Here is a 17,220-nt window from a genome sequence, read left to right as displayed (position 1 = left end):
ATTCATTAGGAATTAGAATTGTTTCCAACTAATATTTCCTTACATAAAAAATTTCTTTTTTTTACTATATAATAATTTTTAAACATTTAGCTAATTGTTACTAAAGCTTTAAGGAAAAAACCAATTAGTACCTTTAATAATTTATTTTTTCTTGCATTTAACTAATTGTTAATAAAGCTTTAAAAGAAAAAAAATTAGTTCCTTTTTTGCAAAAATAAAAAATTCTTTTTTAAAAAAAATTAAATTAAATTAAATAAAAAATAATTGTATATTCTAACTTAAAAAGTAGTTAATATTTATCGAGTTAAAACCTTGATACGTTTTTAAAGTTAAGAACTTTAAATTTTAGAAAATCAAAAGCCTACTCTATGATATGAATTGAGAGGAAAGTCATAACTTGTACCTATTATAAATATTTGAGTTTTTTATCTTACAAGAAATTTCAATATAGGAATACAAGAAATAGAGGAATACGCAAACAAAGTGTTTTTAGCCAAAAAAAAAAAAAGAGAAAGAAAAGCACAATTATACATTGCTACTATTTTTCAATAAATGGCCATTCTAATACGAAATTAAGTTCGAATAAATTCCTATCAAATTTCAACTTCCATGATGGCCTTGTCTAATTTGATAGTCAATAAACATTGCTCGTGCTAAAGCATTCCTAAATTGTGTCCACTCGCTAGTTGGTTGTACTGTTCGAATTCGATTCTCGTTAACAGCATTTACACCACCATCATTATTTGGACCATCATCTTCCATTCCATTTTCCTCATCTTCATCTTCCATTTCATCTTCATCATCAACCTCATGTTGTACTCTTCGCATCTCAGCATCAACTTCATCCAAGTAAGGGTCATTTGGTTGTTCTACTCGAATAAGATTATGAAGGATGGCACATGCATTAATTATTATGACATGAGTCTTAACATCAAAAAAAGATGCATCTCTCAAAATGGCCCACCGCTTCTTGAACAAACCAAATGTCCTTTCAATCATATTTCGAGCAATTGAATGTCGAAGGTTGAATAACTCTTTAAAATTTTGAGGCTTGCTCCCACTAGCAGACCACTCGCTAAGATGATATCTAACTCCCCTATATGGAGCTAAGAAACCGGAGCTATTTGCATAACCCGCATCAACAAGAAAGTACTTGCCTGTAATGTTAGACAACAAATTATTACTCATTTATAGTTAAAAGAAAAAAAAAACACTTGATATCTAATTGTCACATACCCTTGGGAACAATTAATGGATCTGATCTAACTAACGCATCCCGTAGAACTCTACCATCTGCTGCAGAACCTTCCCATCCAGGCAATACATATGTAAATCTCATGTCACGGGAGCATACACCTAAAACATTTGTTGCTATCTCATTCTTCCTATTCCTATATCTTCCTTGATCTCTAAGAAGAACATGTACTTTAACATAAGTACCGTCTAACGCTCCAAGACAATCCTGTATTATAAACAAAATATCATAAGTTGATGAATCTTGTAAATATTATCTTCATTAATAAATATCAAAAAATATTGATTACCTAAAACCATTCCCACTTTTCATGCTCGTAACATTCCATTTCCGATTCAGGCTGGATAAGATAGTGTCTCCCCAATTTTATGATAGCACGTAGAACTATATTAAAGTATCGACTAACTGTCTCACCTGATCTTATGAAATTAAAATTGACAGTGCGATTCTTAAAATTATGAGCAAGAACATAGAGAAACATTGCAACTGCCTCTTCAACAGTAATATTTCTAGTATCCGTCAACCCACAATGCTCTCTTAAATTTGTACATAAAACAGTAAAACAATGTTTATTGAGTCTAAGTTGCTCTACACAAACTCTATTGTTTCCATAGTAAAGACGCCTTAGATATATTTCACGTGCTACTTTAAAGTCCAAGTAAGGCTCCTTTACTATATGTTTCTCATGCCACCAAACTACTAATGTAGCTATTGTTACCATATAATTTGCAACTACTACTTTTCTCTTTTTTGCTTTTTGCTCATCTCCTTCTTTATCCATGTCAATATCCAAATTCTGCAATTCAAAATCATGACAACAATAAGAAAAGGTAAGTCAAAAGACCAAATCATGCCAAACTAGCTATTAATTCAAAAGACCAAATTAGCTATTGGAAAACTCTCAAACAAAAATTACAGCTATACCTATCACTGCAAATATCCCAAATCATGCCAAGTTCCATGCAAAATAATGCATAAGAAAAGGATGTCCGTACTTGAATTTTTAATCATATGCTTTAATAAGCTCTACTGCACTATGGTAAACAGAGATTAAAAGTAGGGATTGGATTATATATACCAAGCAGAAGAAAAAGGCTGAAAATTAGGCCCTGCTCGTTGATCAAGACGTCAATGAGTTGGTCCCATTAGTCAAAGTTTATCCACTACTCAATAATACGTATTAACTTGATGGAGCTTTATCAAGCCTCTACAACTTTAGCTTTGTCCTTAATCAATGCAATGGCACTTTCAACCACAGAAAGTCCAACAATAATCATTGGGTTCCTATTCTCTTATTCTATCATCGAGATTAACTGAAGTGATACCCAAAAAAAAAATATTGCAAGAAATCGAGAACACAAGAAGACAGAAAATAGGAGCTGTATGTATCTCCTACTGCTGAAAGAAAGAAAGATATATAAACAAGCTATCCGAAACAAGAAAAGAACTAGAAAATGCTGCTGAGAAGATCCCTCCACAAAACTAGATATATCTTCCAGAAAACCTTGAGGAAACTCAAGTCTTTTCTCTTTGGAAGGTATCAAAAGCTGCCTAAAGCTCCTTTTGTCAATCCCTTTTTCTCTAGCAGCAATAGCTGTCCGAAGATGCAGGAATTAGATGATTTCTGCAGAGTGCTCTCTGATCAATGGGGTACTCTGGACATAAGTACACTATCACCAAGAGTACCAATGGTGGAACATGTGGAATGCAGTGAAAAACATACTAGAGCGATAGTGCAGATTATTGTGGATAACACAGAAATAAAGGCAAGAAAGGTGCTTCACTACTATAAAGAATTTTTGGATTCTCACTTACTCGAGCATTCCATACATCCTCATCACGAACATCAATTCTACCTCTAGAGTAGTCACATATTATCGTAGACCCAGAGTTACAGGACTGGAGCAGTGGGTATAAGATGTCATAGTGTTTCTCCCATGTCTTGAAACGAGATATAATATTAGCCTTTGTCACAGATATATTGAGTTTATCGAATAAAGCATTCATAACTGCGGTGTAGGCTACTGTTTTCCATGCACATTTACCATCCAATTTGTTTCCTTGGTTCATTTGGTCAATAAAACAAGTGCCCATTACACGATCCATTTCAGGAGTCCAAGTGAAATACCCTTTGCCTTTCCCTTTTGACTGAGATGTTGCTTCAGATGCCATATCTGAGGTAGATATGCACCAGAAAAACATCACAATGTCATGTTCTTAAGAACATATTTAATAGCTACTGCATTATAGAACTAAAAATGAAAGGCAAATATGCACCTGAAAAATTCATACATATGTTAAATGAAGAAAAATTCATTCAGTGCCAACAGATATGGCAAGTTATTTCAAAGATCAGAAGTCAATGTACTTAAATTCTGATTGGATTGGATTCTTCATTCTTCCGTTGATTTCTTTTCATTCTTTTCCTAAACAAACAGTATTAATCAGTAGTCAGCTTATTGTGATCCAACTAAGAAGATTTGCTGTTTGGGTTAAAGTCAAAATAAGATATGATTAAGAATATGATTATGAGTTTGAGTGCAATGGGTGGGTACAATGACTTCATCATTTTGTGATCGTATACTTAATTGATGAACAATTAAGTGGCTCATTGACCTCAGTTGTACATCACCAACTGCCCATGTGTGCAGCCATCTATTGGATACTAAGATTTTGCTGTTTGCGGCCAAAATTTTTGCATCTGATTTTAGAAACAATTAGTGTTACCGGAATGGAATACGGGACAGAAATGAGAAACAGAAAACAAAAGGAAGATCAAGTTACAGAAAACTTCATTTGACGAATATAATGCAGGAAGAACGTTGAATGTAAAGGAAAATGCGCTTACCGTTGAGTTGAGCAGTAAAAGATATTTGAGAATCCTCCCCTAGACGGCTTCAATATATACAAAATATTTGAGAATCCTGCACTTTGTTCGCGATTGTTGAGGTGATGGGTAGATGCGTGGCAGAGCGATGCCGGAGACGGTGGTAGAAGAGGGAAAATGTTAGGGTGGAGGTGAAGGGGATGACGCAGAGCAATTAGATTAGAGGTACTTGCGGTTGAGGAAAAGTGTCTAATTAGATCGCGAGAGAGGGCCGCTTACCTAGTTGACCGGGTTTTAATTTTTTACCCACTAGGATCCGCGTACTAATCCGAATAAGAGGTGAAATTATGGAATTGGAATTGTAATTCTTAGGTCTCACCAAAGAATTGAATTTGTGGAATTGATGGCCCATAGAATTCAAATTGAATTCTAATTCTCTGGCATTGATAGTGTCCAAACCGAAGATTTGGAATTAGGGCTTCAATTCTAATTCCAAGCCTCCAATTCTATGGGAACCAAACACACCCTTAAAAAAAATTACTCGACCAGTTGATAGCCCTAGGAGCTGAGGGCTGGTTTTCTTGTTATAGCCTAAGAAGGCTGTGTGGATAAATATTGGGCATGTTTGAATAGTTTAGATTTACAAATAATATTTGACTTGTATGATAAATATATTTTTTAATTCATTTTTTTATATTTTCAACCATCTTTTTATCTCACATACATCACATCACAAAAAGTGCTATAGTAATTATTCTAAGTAATATTTCAAATAATACTCTATACAAATTGGTTCTATACTGCTCATCTATGGCATCATTACGGCGTTAGTTCTTGAATAAATGGTTGGTGATCTAATCCATAATACGTGAGGAGGAAATTGTTGGGAGTAGGGTGTTAGTTGATATGAACTATGTTTGAGGGGGAAATTCTGCAAATTGTTGGGTTTATTCCACATTAATTATAGAAGGGACACAGTATTTATTGACAAGTGAAAATTATTGAGTTTATTCCACATTGATTGTGGAGAAAACACTCTGTTAGTTGGGGATGCAATCATTGAGTTTATCCCACATTCCTTGTGGAAGGAGTAGGGTGTGAGTTGATATTCACAGCAGATATGGCTCTTGCACCACAGAAGTTAGCTTATAGGAAAAATCCAACAATCTACCCCCTAGGATGAGACCTTAAACCTTTCATCCATCCCAGTGTCGGATTTTAAATCTTTTATCCATCCTATAAAAGACCGGGCAACAACTGGGCATCCCTTTGTCGTCAGATGCACAACACATCTTGGTGAAGGAAAATTACCAAAGGTGAGCATAGGAAGAAAATACAAATCCAACAACCATTACTCAGAGCAACTATCACTCAGAGCAGAAGACAAGAAACCTATGAGCTACCATCAAGGACTACTTTTACGTTCACAGACATAAGGGGGAAGGAAAAAAAGAACAAGAAGATAAATTCATGGACATTAAGCATTCATTCATGCAAGCACTGTTAAACAAAAATTCTAAGTCCAAAGGGCACCACAGACCCAGAAATGGAGATCCAAGGCACAACTCAAACAACATGTGTTTAGAATAAATGTCTGCACCAAAGCGACTTGCTTTGCTGCAACACCATCATGCCCATTGTTCTGGAGTATCCGAGCGGATGGCTAATGAACAAACAAATGTATATTTGAATTAGATATTTGACAAATTATGCATTGCACAGAGAAATATAAGACTGAAAAGCTAACAATTAGATGCAACATGACAAAACTAATTACTAGAATACAATGAATCCATTACAGCTGGGCAAAATGGAATGTGCAATCATCATAGAAATACATGCTGCTGGCATAACACATACTTCTTACCAGATGGCATCTTTCCTCAAATATAAACTACTTGTGCAAGAGCGTTATGGATGACACAAATTGCTATCACAAACCAATGACCATTGATAAGTAAATTTCTTGCAAAAAAACTCAAGGACAAGAATTCAAAAATGTTTTTAAAGAATGTTGGTGACCAGCAATGCGACATTGACACACAAGAAGACAAGATTGTGCATCCTAGGATAGCCCAGAAGCCACAAAGTTGCTGTGCCTTTCAATTGCAGGTATAAAGATTCATAATTTTGGCACAAGGACCACAAAGTTCATCATATAATCTTTCACATAACGCTTAGAGATAGAAACAGCTAAACACTTAAACATAAGAAGAGAAAAGGTCTCATGATCTGCATTTCATTTGCTTAATAGGTCAATGCTCAGAAGTTAGTACTATTGACTAATGTTTCACAAGTTTAAGTAGTGCATATATGTTAAGAGTAAGTTGATCTCGTGTAAAGTGGGCACTTTTGCAGTGGTTGCTCCGCAATTAGTAGCACAAATTTGCAGTACAAAAAACTAGGATCAGAATTTGAATTACAAATTCAATCATTATGTTGGACACAATTTCAGTCTTACACCTACTGGAGCGATTTCCAACTATGCACTGCATTTGCTACATAGTGAGCTTGAACTCTCAGGATTGGGATGACTAGGTTTATATCATGACAATAACATGATGGTAATCTATGAAGAAACCCTCTTTTGCAGAGACAGGGAAAAAAGGTCCCAGATTTAAATGTCTAGAAAAATAAATGAAAAAAAGAAATATATGAAAAAACCTATTTATTCAAGGGATAATTTCAAATACCTCCCCTGAGGTTTCTGACAGTCTTACTCTTCTCCCTTATGGTTTCAAGAATATCACAAACCTCCTCTATCAGAATTTAGGTCCTATTTCTTACATCATCATGGCCAAAAAGACTTAAATATCCTTACAAGTCCGCTAATATTTCGTGATTATCAGGACAAATCATTCCAACTCGCATAATTACTTTTTTCTACGCTATATCTAATCTCTCTTTTACATGTATACATAGTCAAATAACTAACACCTAACATGATGTACATTTTTTTAACACCTAACCATTCCAAATTTATGCATACCATTACACTACCTTTTATAGATATACACAGTTAAATAACTAACATCTAACATAATGTAAATATTTGTAAATTGATTGTACCTTATAGATCACTCCGTGTAAGGTGTTTATAGGTAAATTAGTATTAGTCATATAGATAAAATTACATACCCACTGCAGCTTGTAAAGAAATGCACAAGTGGATCAAAACACCAATAATCATTCCAAATGTATACATACCATTGCATTATGCATTTTGCTGCGATGACTAATTGCAATATGCATGTTCAACAATTTCTATGTATCGTACTTGGTCGATAACACGATGTACATTTATTTCAACCAGATTGTACATTCACTAAGTATTTATATACATGCTACTTATTGAAGTAAACTCCCTCTCTACTAAATATTTAATGCACTCTCATAAATACTAATGGTTAATTTAATATGCAATTGAAATAAATAACCATTTTTTGTAACTTGTACACTTACCTCCGAGGCATTTATGGAAACAAAATTTCCTCTCTTTCTTGAAAACACTTTTTTATGTTCACTTTTGACATCATGGTCTGATTTTGTTACAAAATTCTAAATCTCAGGGGAGGTTTGTGATATTTTTGAAACCACAAGGGAGGAGAGTGAGACTGTCAGAAACCTCAGGGAAGGTTTCTGAAATTATCCCTTTATTCAATGAAAAAATAAGCAACATCAAATAAAATAAGGAAACCATAGATCCAGTAAAATGGCTGAGAGAAAAAAAAAAAGGTAAAAAGAAAGAGCAATAGGGATGGGAGAAAGGAGGAAAATATTGGGCTTCTAAGGTTTGCCGTCGACCCATTTGGAAACGGATAAATGGACCTTTTCACGGGTCAGAGCTTCCGACTTATGGGGCTCCCTGAGACAGCTTCTAAGTTCTAACCAAGTTGGCGCAAAAGTTGGAGTAAGTAATGTGCCATCTTGAAAAGTACCACTGCAATCGACACTATGTCCAATCTCTCTCTCTCTCAACTGCCTACTCACCAACCCAATAATTTTCTATTCTTCTTCTTATTTTTGTTGACCGCTTGATGGACTCCCGATTTAACCCCCGCTCAAATTTTATGTTGATTGGTCCGAAATAATGGCATTTTGGCCGACATAGAGGCCTCCATATGGATCATCCACCACAATCAGCAACCCTAATTCCGCCTATGTTGATGAAATATTACCGAAAACTTTAATTCGAAGGCCGAATAGATAGGAAAGTAAATGGCGGCGATCAATCACTTCAGTTACATGTACGTTTTCTTTAACTTTTGTTCTTCAATTACCGTATTATGATACCACATTTGTTTTTTCCCACTGTTTAGCAAGTCTTTAATAGAGTTATTTTCCAAGCATTTTTTCTTTTAAAAATTTGAGGATGGTTTCTAAGACATGCCTTCTTTATTGGACAAGAGGACCCGTTTCATAGGAAAAGTAAAAGATTAGTTCCAATACTAAATGAATTCATACCATAACTTGGAGGGAACAGAATGAAGAGAAGTTTATGTGGATGGAACAATTGAGGTGAATGTCTCCATCCATCATAAGATAGACAAGACTATGCTATATGTTTATGCACTTGTTTTATATTCTTGGATTATCGCAATCTTTGACAGCTTGTCTTGCTTAGTAGGTGTCTACCAACACATTCTCCAACATTTATTTGTTTCCCAACATGGTTGCTTAGTTTTCATCCTTTTTTTATAATTATCTGTTACTAAATTTGTTGCTATCTGTTCAAAACCAATTTTGTTGCATTTAAATGAAGCTACAAACCTCAATCGATAGGATTTGGAGAACTTGTGTAATAAGTCCATGTTGTATCATACAAGTTATCAAATCTATAATTCATCAGGGACCAATTTTTCATTACCTTCAATATTTGAAACGAATGACTCTTTTTATTATCATAACCTTGATATCATGCACCATATGTCCGGAGACTATGGTCAAATTAGTAGATGCCAATTTTTTTTATGTGTGTGTGCAACGAAATATAGAGTTTTTAGTTACCATTTCTCAGATAGGATAGTTATTTGAATCCGATCTTAAATGTGCTATCCGACAATAATCTAGTAGGCACATTTAATTTGCCAAGTATTTTGGAGTGCAGTCTGATAAATTTATGCTTTTAAGATACTTCGGTGTGACCTCACGCTACACCTCTCTGACGCCAATCCCCTGGCCTCCCTAAACACAAAAAATACCTCCAAAACTTCTCCTACCCTCCTTAAGTTCTCTGTCATTTTCCTTTGCTTATTTGCCAATCCCTTCCTGGAAAAGTAAAATTCTGTTCCTTAAATTCTGTTTTGTAAAAGTTTAAAATGGAAGGTAACATGAACATAGGTTTATCGAGTGATGGAGCTTTGGTGGTACTTGCATTGCCAGCTCAACCCAGAGGCGGCTCTAGCAGGTCTCGTCAACAAAGCACAACCCAACCAAGGGCTCCAGTTGTTGGTAAATTTAATTCATCTTGTTTATTAACTATTTTGTTTGATTTCTGAGAGAGTTATCAGTTGGCATTCTTGTATGTCCAAAAGTTGCAATCTGATATATTCCCTTAAACATTATTTAAAGAGTTCCTGATTCAATGATGATTATGCTGTTGATAGAAGTTTTTGCTGAAATTTTTTTGAAGTTTTGGACTTCATATCTCACCAACAAAAGAGGAGGAAAAATACAAACTAACAACTAAAGATGAGATGTTTTACTAATGAAAAGAAAGAAAAAGAATTCAGATAATTATGGTATTTGGATATGTAATTTAGTTATTTATGCCTTTTTTTCTGTTTTGTCAGAAAACTAAGGCCATGCTTGGATTGCTTGTTTCCGTCGAAAAATATTGTCGTTTTCCGTAATCACCTTTTTCCCTCACATATATCAAATTGTTACAGTAATTTTTCCATGAAAAATGACGAAAAATGCAATCCAAACACAACCTAAGGGTTTCTATGGATTTGCCATTTTTTCACAAACAAATTTTTCAATAAACTATAATAACACACTTCCAAAAACACCTAATCCATACAAATCTCATATACAATTAATAAAATAAATAAATAAATAAATAAACCTTCCACTTCTATCTTCTTCTACCCATTACCACCACACACCACTACTCCTCTCTTACTTCACAGCCATCGTTGCCCCTCCCCCTCCCCTCTTCTCTCTCTCCTTTCTCCTCCTTTTTTCTCTTTCTTTTCCCCTCCCTTACCTACCTCCTCGACCTTCCACCCTTCTTTCCCTCTCTCAGGTCGCACCAACACAAACCAGAGTAACCTCTTATCCCCCACTTCCCATCTTTGGTTGCAATCGGTGAGACCAGATCTGGTCATGCTGGTCATCACTAGAGAAGAAAGAGAAGAAAGGGGGTCACTTTCTAGTTCGTGCCCCCTTCCCAACCCACCTCCTCAACTAGGATTATAAACGAATCGATTCAAGTCGAGTTTTTGTTTAATCAAGTTGAGTCTTGATTTAATTTTATCAAATTTGAACTCGAACTCAACAAACCGTCAATCTAAAACTTGAGGTTGAAAAAATAAAAAAAAATTATTTTTTTTAAAAAATGAATAAAATAAATTTTCTTAATAAATAATTAAAAATTAAGAATATATGTAATTTTATTATTAAAAGTTCACGAGTTGGCTCGCGAGTTAACGAGTTTAATATTTTGACCTCGAGTTTGAGTTCGAGTTTAATTTGACCAATTCGAGTTCAATATTGATCGAACTCAAGTCGAATTTTGATTCAAACAGTTCGATTCGTTTGTTACCCTACTTTCAACCCTCCCTCCCTCCCTCTCTTTGGTTGCACCGACGTGAACCAGAGTAGCCCCTTATTCCCTACCTTCCCCTCTTTGGTCGTGACTAGTGAGACCAAATCTGGTTACGTTGGTCACCACCAGAGACTGGAGAGGGGAGGGAGGGAAGGGGATAACTTTCTAGTTCGCACTGGTGCAACCAGAGAGAGAGGGGGGGTTGACGGGGGAGAGGAAAAGGAAAAGAAAAAAGGAGAGGGAGAGGGAGGGAGAAAAAGGGTGAGGGGTGATGGAGGGAGAAGGGAAGGGTGGTGGTTGGTGATTTTTTTTTTTTGAATTTTGAAAAAATATCCCACTAAAATTTTAAATTCTTAAAATACTCCAAAATACACCCCCAAAACACCTATGGAAAGTTTTGCTACAATAAATTTTTTTTTAAATGCTGGAATTCGTAAATCTATATTCTTCACTTTTCGCTCTTGTTATCAAATTATTCTGGCTCACAAGGAAATCTGTTTTTGTTCCATATTTCTATATATATTTTTTAGGCACACAAAACATGTTGCGTTGAGTGTATGTAACCAGAAATATGTCTCTAGCTTTTTCAAGTATCATTAAACATGTTTAGCTTCATCTGGGATTTTAAAGTGAAAATTTTCTTGCAGGATCCAATTTGGCCAACAATTATATTGTAGATTGATCGTGGTGGATGCTGGCGGGGTGTCTTTTGATTTTGTTTTTGTTTGGGTTGTTTATCGTTATTCTTTTCCTTCTGATGTAGTTATGGCTGTTCAATTTATGGTCTATTAGTATGTACCAGTTTTTTGGAGTTTTTTGCCAAAATAACATTCTTTCTAAAAAATATTCCTAATATGATTTACTTTCAAATTGTATTCCCAAATCAAATGTTATTGTTGCCACCTAATACTCCTGATTACCATGTAGGATAACAATAAAGGAAATCTTTAATCTAGTTTATAGTTTCCAATAAAAACTAAAAATTTAAATTGTTTTATTATAGAGGCACAAGAAAATTACATAACTTTGATAATTTCGTTATAATTATTTAAAATAAAATTTACCATTATTGACCTTGCTATTATTGCTCTCTGCAATTTTTTTTAAGTGTATCAAGCTTATTGCATATATTTTTTCAAAAATAAATTTGCAAAATACAAAAATTGCAATGAACATTATAAGCAATAACAAGAAAAAGTTACAAAAACTTCAAGGCTATCATATTTGTTTATGTTATGCTTCCTACTCCTTGAAAAGAACTTTTACAAAAAGTAATCAAACTATTGCAATTAAGATAATGCTAAAGTTTCTCAAAAGTAACACAAGCCATTAATTGATGTTGAATAAATATGCAGAAATGCTTCAGGTATACGAGATTATTTGATTATGTGATAGAGAGGCACTACAAATGAACATGCTTATATTGAGCATGAATTTATGTTGTTACGTAGTTTTCCCCTTAGACATTTTAACAAACACACGGTGTGAGAAATCATTTGTTAAAGCAATTAGTATTCAAAATTTTTTGAAGGCCATAGGAATGTTCCAAAAACTGCACAATAGAAAAGACGAGAGAATAATTTTCATTTACTTTGAAATTATCAATTCGAGGAGAATATTTTCATCTACAGATACAATATCAGGAATGATAATGAAGTTTTAGATGTTGTTAATATTAATATTGGCTTTTAACAATTACATTTGACAAGGAAAAATAATGAAAGGACACAAAATAATAAAGGAAAAAAAAGTGGGAAGGTTCAGAGAGAGAATCAGGGAAGATATTAGTTGGGAAAAAGAGATAGAATGTGCCTCTATCTTTATCCTACCACATATGGAAAAAAAAGAATTATAAAGGTAATAAATTTTAAAATTAAGTTACTTTGGATATATGTTTCAAAAGAAGAGTTATTTTGGCAATAAACTCCAATTTTTTGTATCAGATTTTTCATTATTGTCCTGTTCAATAACTGCATTTGTATCTGGTTTTGGTCCGCATATGCTGATGGTTTAAATTTCAATATTTTTGGTTTTCTGTTTGCTCTTTGATAGTTTTCATGTGCAATGTCTGAACCCCAAATTTCGCATAGCTTTTTCTAGATGGTTCAGTCACGAGACTTGTAGGAGTTGTGTGTTGGCAGTGAGCACATAGGTTTTAGTTTTGGTACCAGGAAAAAGGTTAGGGAGGCTGAGAGGTTAAGTTTTTTAAAGATTATGAAGTAAAACAATTATATGGCTATTGGCACGCAAATAAAACCTTGATGTGAAGTCCTGTAGCACTCGATTCCTTTACGGGCTGCTAGTTTGGTTCATGGGATTAGATGGACTGCAAAAATAGGTCCATACCTATTCTGGGTTTCTGCAGAACGAAAAGGCCTTTTGATCAGTTCTGCTGCGTTACTTGTTTGGGACTCTATGGCGGATTGGATATCCGTTGCGTCTTATCAAGAGGCCAGACCCACTCTTTTGGATCTGCAGTAGGTCTATTTCAGGTGCAAATGCTCTTCGATAAAGAGTTAAAAGAAAAGCAGGATGAGTTAGTTATCCATGGATCAGGAGCATACAGGATGGTCTGTAAAAATGATTGATTTACCTTTCCTTTTGAATTAAAATGAGTTTTTGTTGAATTTGGTGATAATTTGATCAAAAGCTCTGAGTTTTTTTCTTTCTTTCTTTCAAGAAGATTACCAGTTAGTTAGTTTTTTTTTTCCCTTCAAGAAGATTATAAAAAATACTAATCTACTTTTTAATCAAAGTGGCTTCATGAATAAGGTGGCCTGTTAGCGACCAATGCATCTACATAAAAGTTTTCCCTCTGAAATTTAATATACGCAATAGCAACTATTGACTACTCTTGATTTGATATTGAGATACGTAGAAGGATATAGAAGGTAGTCAGTCTTATTTCAAGAATGTCTAGACACAGTGGATTAATGTGCATGCATTCAGAGGTGTTGTATCATGTTATCATACTTGGTTAATTAAAAATGAGCATGTAAGACACCCCCTCATACACGACTGACTCTTTTTAGTCTTTGGTGCTGTGTTTGTGTATTAACATTTTAGAAAATGAATCTGACACCTAGATGCACACTCCTTCATGACTACCCCATCCAGCTCCATTCAGCATAGACCTTTCCAGCTTAATCTTTTACAGTACCATTTCTCATTTTCGTTCTTTGCATGTAACCCGCTTATTTTCAATTAAGACTTTGTTCAACAAATACTTCTTAGATGGGGAAGCAAAAAAATTCTTAAACTATCCTATCAGCAGTCAGTTATCCAACTTGCTTTTAAATCTTAAACTGGATATTGTAGTACTATGACTTAATTTCTTTATCTTTTAATAATTGCACAACTTTTCTAGGAGCAGTCTGATATGCTACTGTTTTATATTTTATTTGATAAACACTTGGTGGAATAAGAACAGTAGTGAATGTTGCCATATAAAAGTGGCTTTCGTCCAATGGTCCAATGTACCCTGATAGCCTCTTGGGCACGATTTCCCAGAAGGTGAGGTCCTTAATTGCTTTTTTCCTCATTCTTTTCTTTCTTTGTTTTGTCTTAAGCTGTTGCAATGTTAATTTCTGTTCCTTTATGTTTGCAGGCTCTTTTCCCGAATCATCCATATGGTTTTGATAGTGGTGGCGATCCTAAAGTGATTCCCAAACTCAGTTTTGAGGAGTTCAAGGTCCCGTGCTCTTTCCAATGTCTTCTTTTACATGTGATGCGTTTTACTCGAAGCTCATTCAGCTGTTTTTCCGTATTTGTCTTGAAGAAGCATGATAATGCATCAGTAAATCAATTATGAAATTTCCAGTGTGCCTGAGATGATTACCTAGAATTGTATTTTGAGTTTATTAACATTAATATACGACGGGAATGATTTCCAATGTCAAATTTAAGTTCTAGAAGAATGCCTAGCTGTTCAGAGAAGTCTTAGTTTTATCAATCTGGAGATTTACTTTAAAAGTCTACTTTCTGATTTCACCTAGGGACCTTTGAAGTTGTCTAGACTCCTTATTTTCCCAAGAACATGCATGGCTATTTTCCCTTGCAGAAGACTAGTACGTTTCAGTTTTTGATATATTTGTAGTGAATAATAGTGTCAACGAGCAGAAAGAATGTACGTTTTGGGTTTTACTGGCAAATTGCAGGAAAGATTGCAGTCTTTGAGCAAATGAAAGCTCTGAGGGCACTATAAATAGTAGTTGAAAAGCATGTATCAGAACCCAATATCTCTACATGCACACACATGCACATGCTTAAGTGGCCAGTGTGAGAAAGTCTCATGGAAGGGTATGAATGAAAGAGCGAGAATCCTGTAAACAATCTTCTTATTTGCCACTAACGTGCTGGTTTTCGAAGATAAAATGTCTCCTTGCCCACATTCCCATTCTATATTCACTACCTTTATTTTTTATTTAATTTTCTATAATAATTAATAATATATATTTTAATATATATTTTGATTTTCAAATTAGATATTCTTCGTGCTGATCGATGATGATTACAATTAGATAATATTTTCTTTTGTTTTTGGGATTCAAACTCCTTATTTGAAGATTTCCTGTTTGGGAACAGCACTTTCCGCTCAATGATGCATCATAAATTTCTTTTCTAAACTAGTTGTACTGATCTCAAGTTGTCGTTACTTCTGCCTATGTATCTGGAGGTGAATTACATAGGTTGAACCTTTTACCTAGCTACTGAGATAGTATGTTGGCGAATTTTCTATGAGGATTCATATTTGTTTCAGAAAGATGTTGACTGTGACCATCTGCTGATCACAAGTATTTAATTTACTTTAATTTTAACTGAAACCTAAGTGGGTACAAATGTAGCTCCAGCTCTCAAAACTGTTTTTATTGTTGGTACTGATTACGGTTGACACAAAGACATGGATGTTTTCTCATCCGCCTCTTTTGTTGCCAGGAAAAAGTGGTAATTAGGGACTTGTGGAGCTTTGCCAGTGGCCTAGAAGTACAGAGACGATAAATTTGTTAAAGTGGTTAAGATAATTTTCTGAGTTGCTTTTGGCCCATATGGTTTCTGCATTAGTTGATGGCTGTAGTTTCAGTGAATCACTGAGAAATGGGCATGCTACGATGTTGGGTAAATTTTTAGAAAGACTATTTAATGCATTGACTGTAATATTTTCTTTTTGTTGCTAAATGGTGATTTTTGGCCTCGATTTCTTCTGTTTCTATTGTAGATCACTGGGCTTTGTCCTTGGGAATGTTTTGTACGGGAGTTGCTAACTTTACATATTTGTAAGTCTCGAGCCAGTATTTTATATTGCTGTGCCGTGCCCATACGTTTAAGTTTGGTCATTTCAGGCGCTTCTTTCCTCATAACAATTTCCTTTCTTTCTTTTGTCTCAATGATGCCAGGATGGATTTTGGTGGCCGATGGTATGTCATCTTATGGTATATGGAATTATTGTCCTGTTTATTTGTTTGGTTGATCGTTTTTGTCTGCATTGATGGACGTGATTTGCCAGCCTCTTATGCGTAGCTTACAGCTGAAACCTGTTTTCCTTTGAGTGCATTCAATGAATTTGATTATTTGAATGCTTTACCCCTTTGGTGGAGAACTGGTTAAATATTAACCTTTCACATAAAGTGAGAAATATTGATCTTCCTCAGCTAAAGTAGGTTCTACTTTCCATGCTAGTAGTTCAAGACGACATATCGTCGTCATTCTATAAGGGATACTGTGCTTGTGATTAGACTGGAATATCTTCTTGTTTCTTACCTTTGTCCCTCATACGTTTTGATCTTTGTTCAGGGATTCCTTGGTAAATGGAATAGTACTAAGAATTATGCTTCCCTTTCCAGGCCTTTGTCCATCCTGTAGAATCAGTCTGCTAGGCTTAGGAAATGTCACGATTGACTCTTGTACTATAAATTATTTAATAATTATTGGTCACAGCCAAATTTCTGTAATGTATGAATTTCACGTGTGGTGTTGATATGACTGTAACAAGCCTCTTATCATTTCTTCTTTGTTCCTTAGGATGTCTTGAAATCAAGCAGTTAGCATTTTCATTTAGGGAATCCCATGATTTCCTGCTACTTAGAGTATGATGAGATGTTAGTCAAGTCCATATGCTTGGTTATCTGTTTTAAGAAAGATGTTTGAGAACATGTATCACATAGATGCATTTTGGGCTAAGCAGAATACTGTTTTGGAAGTTTTGTTGAGATGAATGAATGAAGAATAATTTGAATGGCAATGTATCATTGGGCAGGATATGCTTATGAAAGAAAGTGCAGGTAAGTTCAATGGAGGTGCAGTTGCACCAATGCAAGAATATATGAGAAGAAAATTAAGTAGATAAATGGTGAATGTTAGAAACATTCAAAG

The 17,220-nt window shown here is 34.7% G+C and overlaps 1 protein-coding gene and 1 long non-coding RNA gene across 3 annotated transcripts; one reads left to right on the top strand and one right to left on the bottom strand.

Moving 5' to 3' along the window:
• Nucleotides 1-382: 382 nt before the first annotated feature.
• LOC140005052 (protein ALP1-like) lies at nt 383-4,300 on the bottom strand. 2 transcript variants are annotated; one of them, XM_072045155.1, is made up of 4 exons: nt 4,104-4,300; nt 1,545-2,051; nt 1,237-1,462; nt 383-1,157 (listed from the first exon to the last, which is right to left on the bottom strand). In XM_072045155.1, the coding sequence occupies exons 3-4, from the start codon at nt 1,337-1,339 to the stop codon at nt 601-603; spliced, it is 660 nt and encodes a 219-aa protein (XP_071901256.1). In that variant the 5' UTR covers nt 1,340-1,462; nt 1,545-2,051; nt 4,104-4,300; the 3' UTR covers nt 383-600. The 2 variants fall into 2 exon arrangements, with proteins under 2 accessions (XP_071901256.1, XP_071901255.1); XM_072045154.1 differs by lacking the exons at nt 1,545-2,051; nt 4,104-4,300 and having other exon boundaries at nt 1,237-1,530.
• Nucleotides 4,301-14,430: 10,130 nt separating this feature from the next.
• LOC113739601 (uncharacterized) lies at nt 14,431-16,705 on the top strand. The gene is made up of 4 exons (XR_003460280.2): nt 14,431-14,542; nt 15,787-15,966; nt 16,067-16,124; nt 16,245-16,705. It is a non-coding gene; the product is annotated as an uncharacterized lncRNA (long non-coding RNA).
• Nucleotides 16,706-17,220: the final 515 nt, after the last annotated feature.

Source organism: Coffea arabica, chromosome 4c (assembly GCF_036785885.1).
Source record: "Coffea arabica cultivar ET-39 chromosome 4c, Coffea Arabica ET-39 HiFi, whole genome shotgun sequence".
NCBI lineage: Eukaryota > Viridiplantae > Streptophyta > Magnoliopsida > Gentianales > Rubiaceae > Coffea > Coffea arabica.
This window is presented reverse-complemented; position numbering and strand designations above follow the sequence as displayed.

Bases quoted from the DNA above. Each gene is read 5' to 3' on its own strand.
- LOC140005052 (XM_072045155.1), bottom strand. From the start codon at position 1,339: ATGAGATTTACATATGTATTGCCTGGATGGGAAGGTTCTGCAGCAGAT. The intron at 1,158-1,236 runs GTATGTGACAAT...CTAACATTACAG, and splicing joins TCCATTAATTGTTCCCAAGG to GCAAGTACTTTCTTGTTGAT.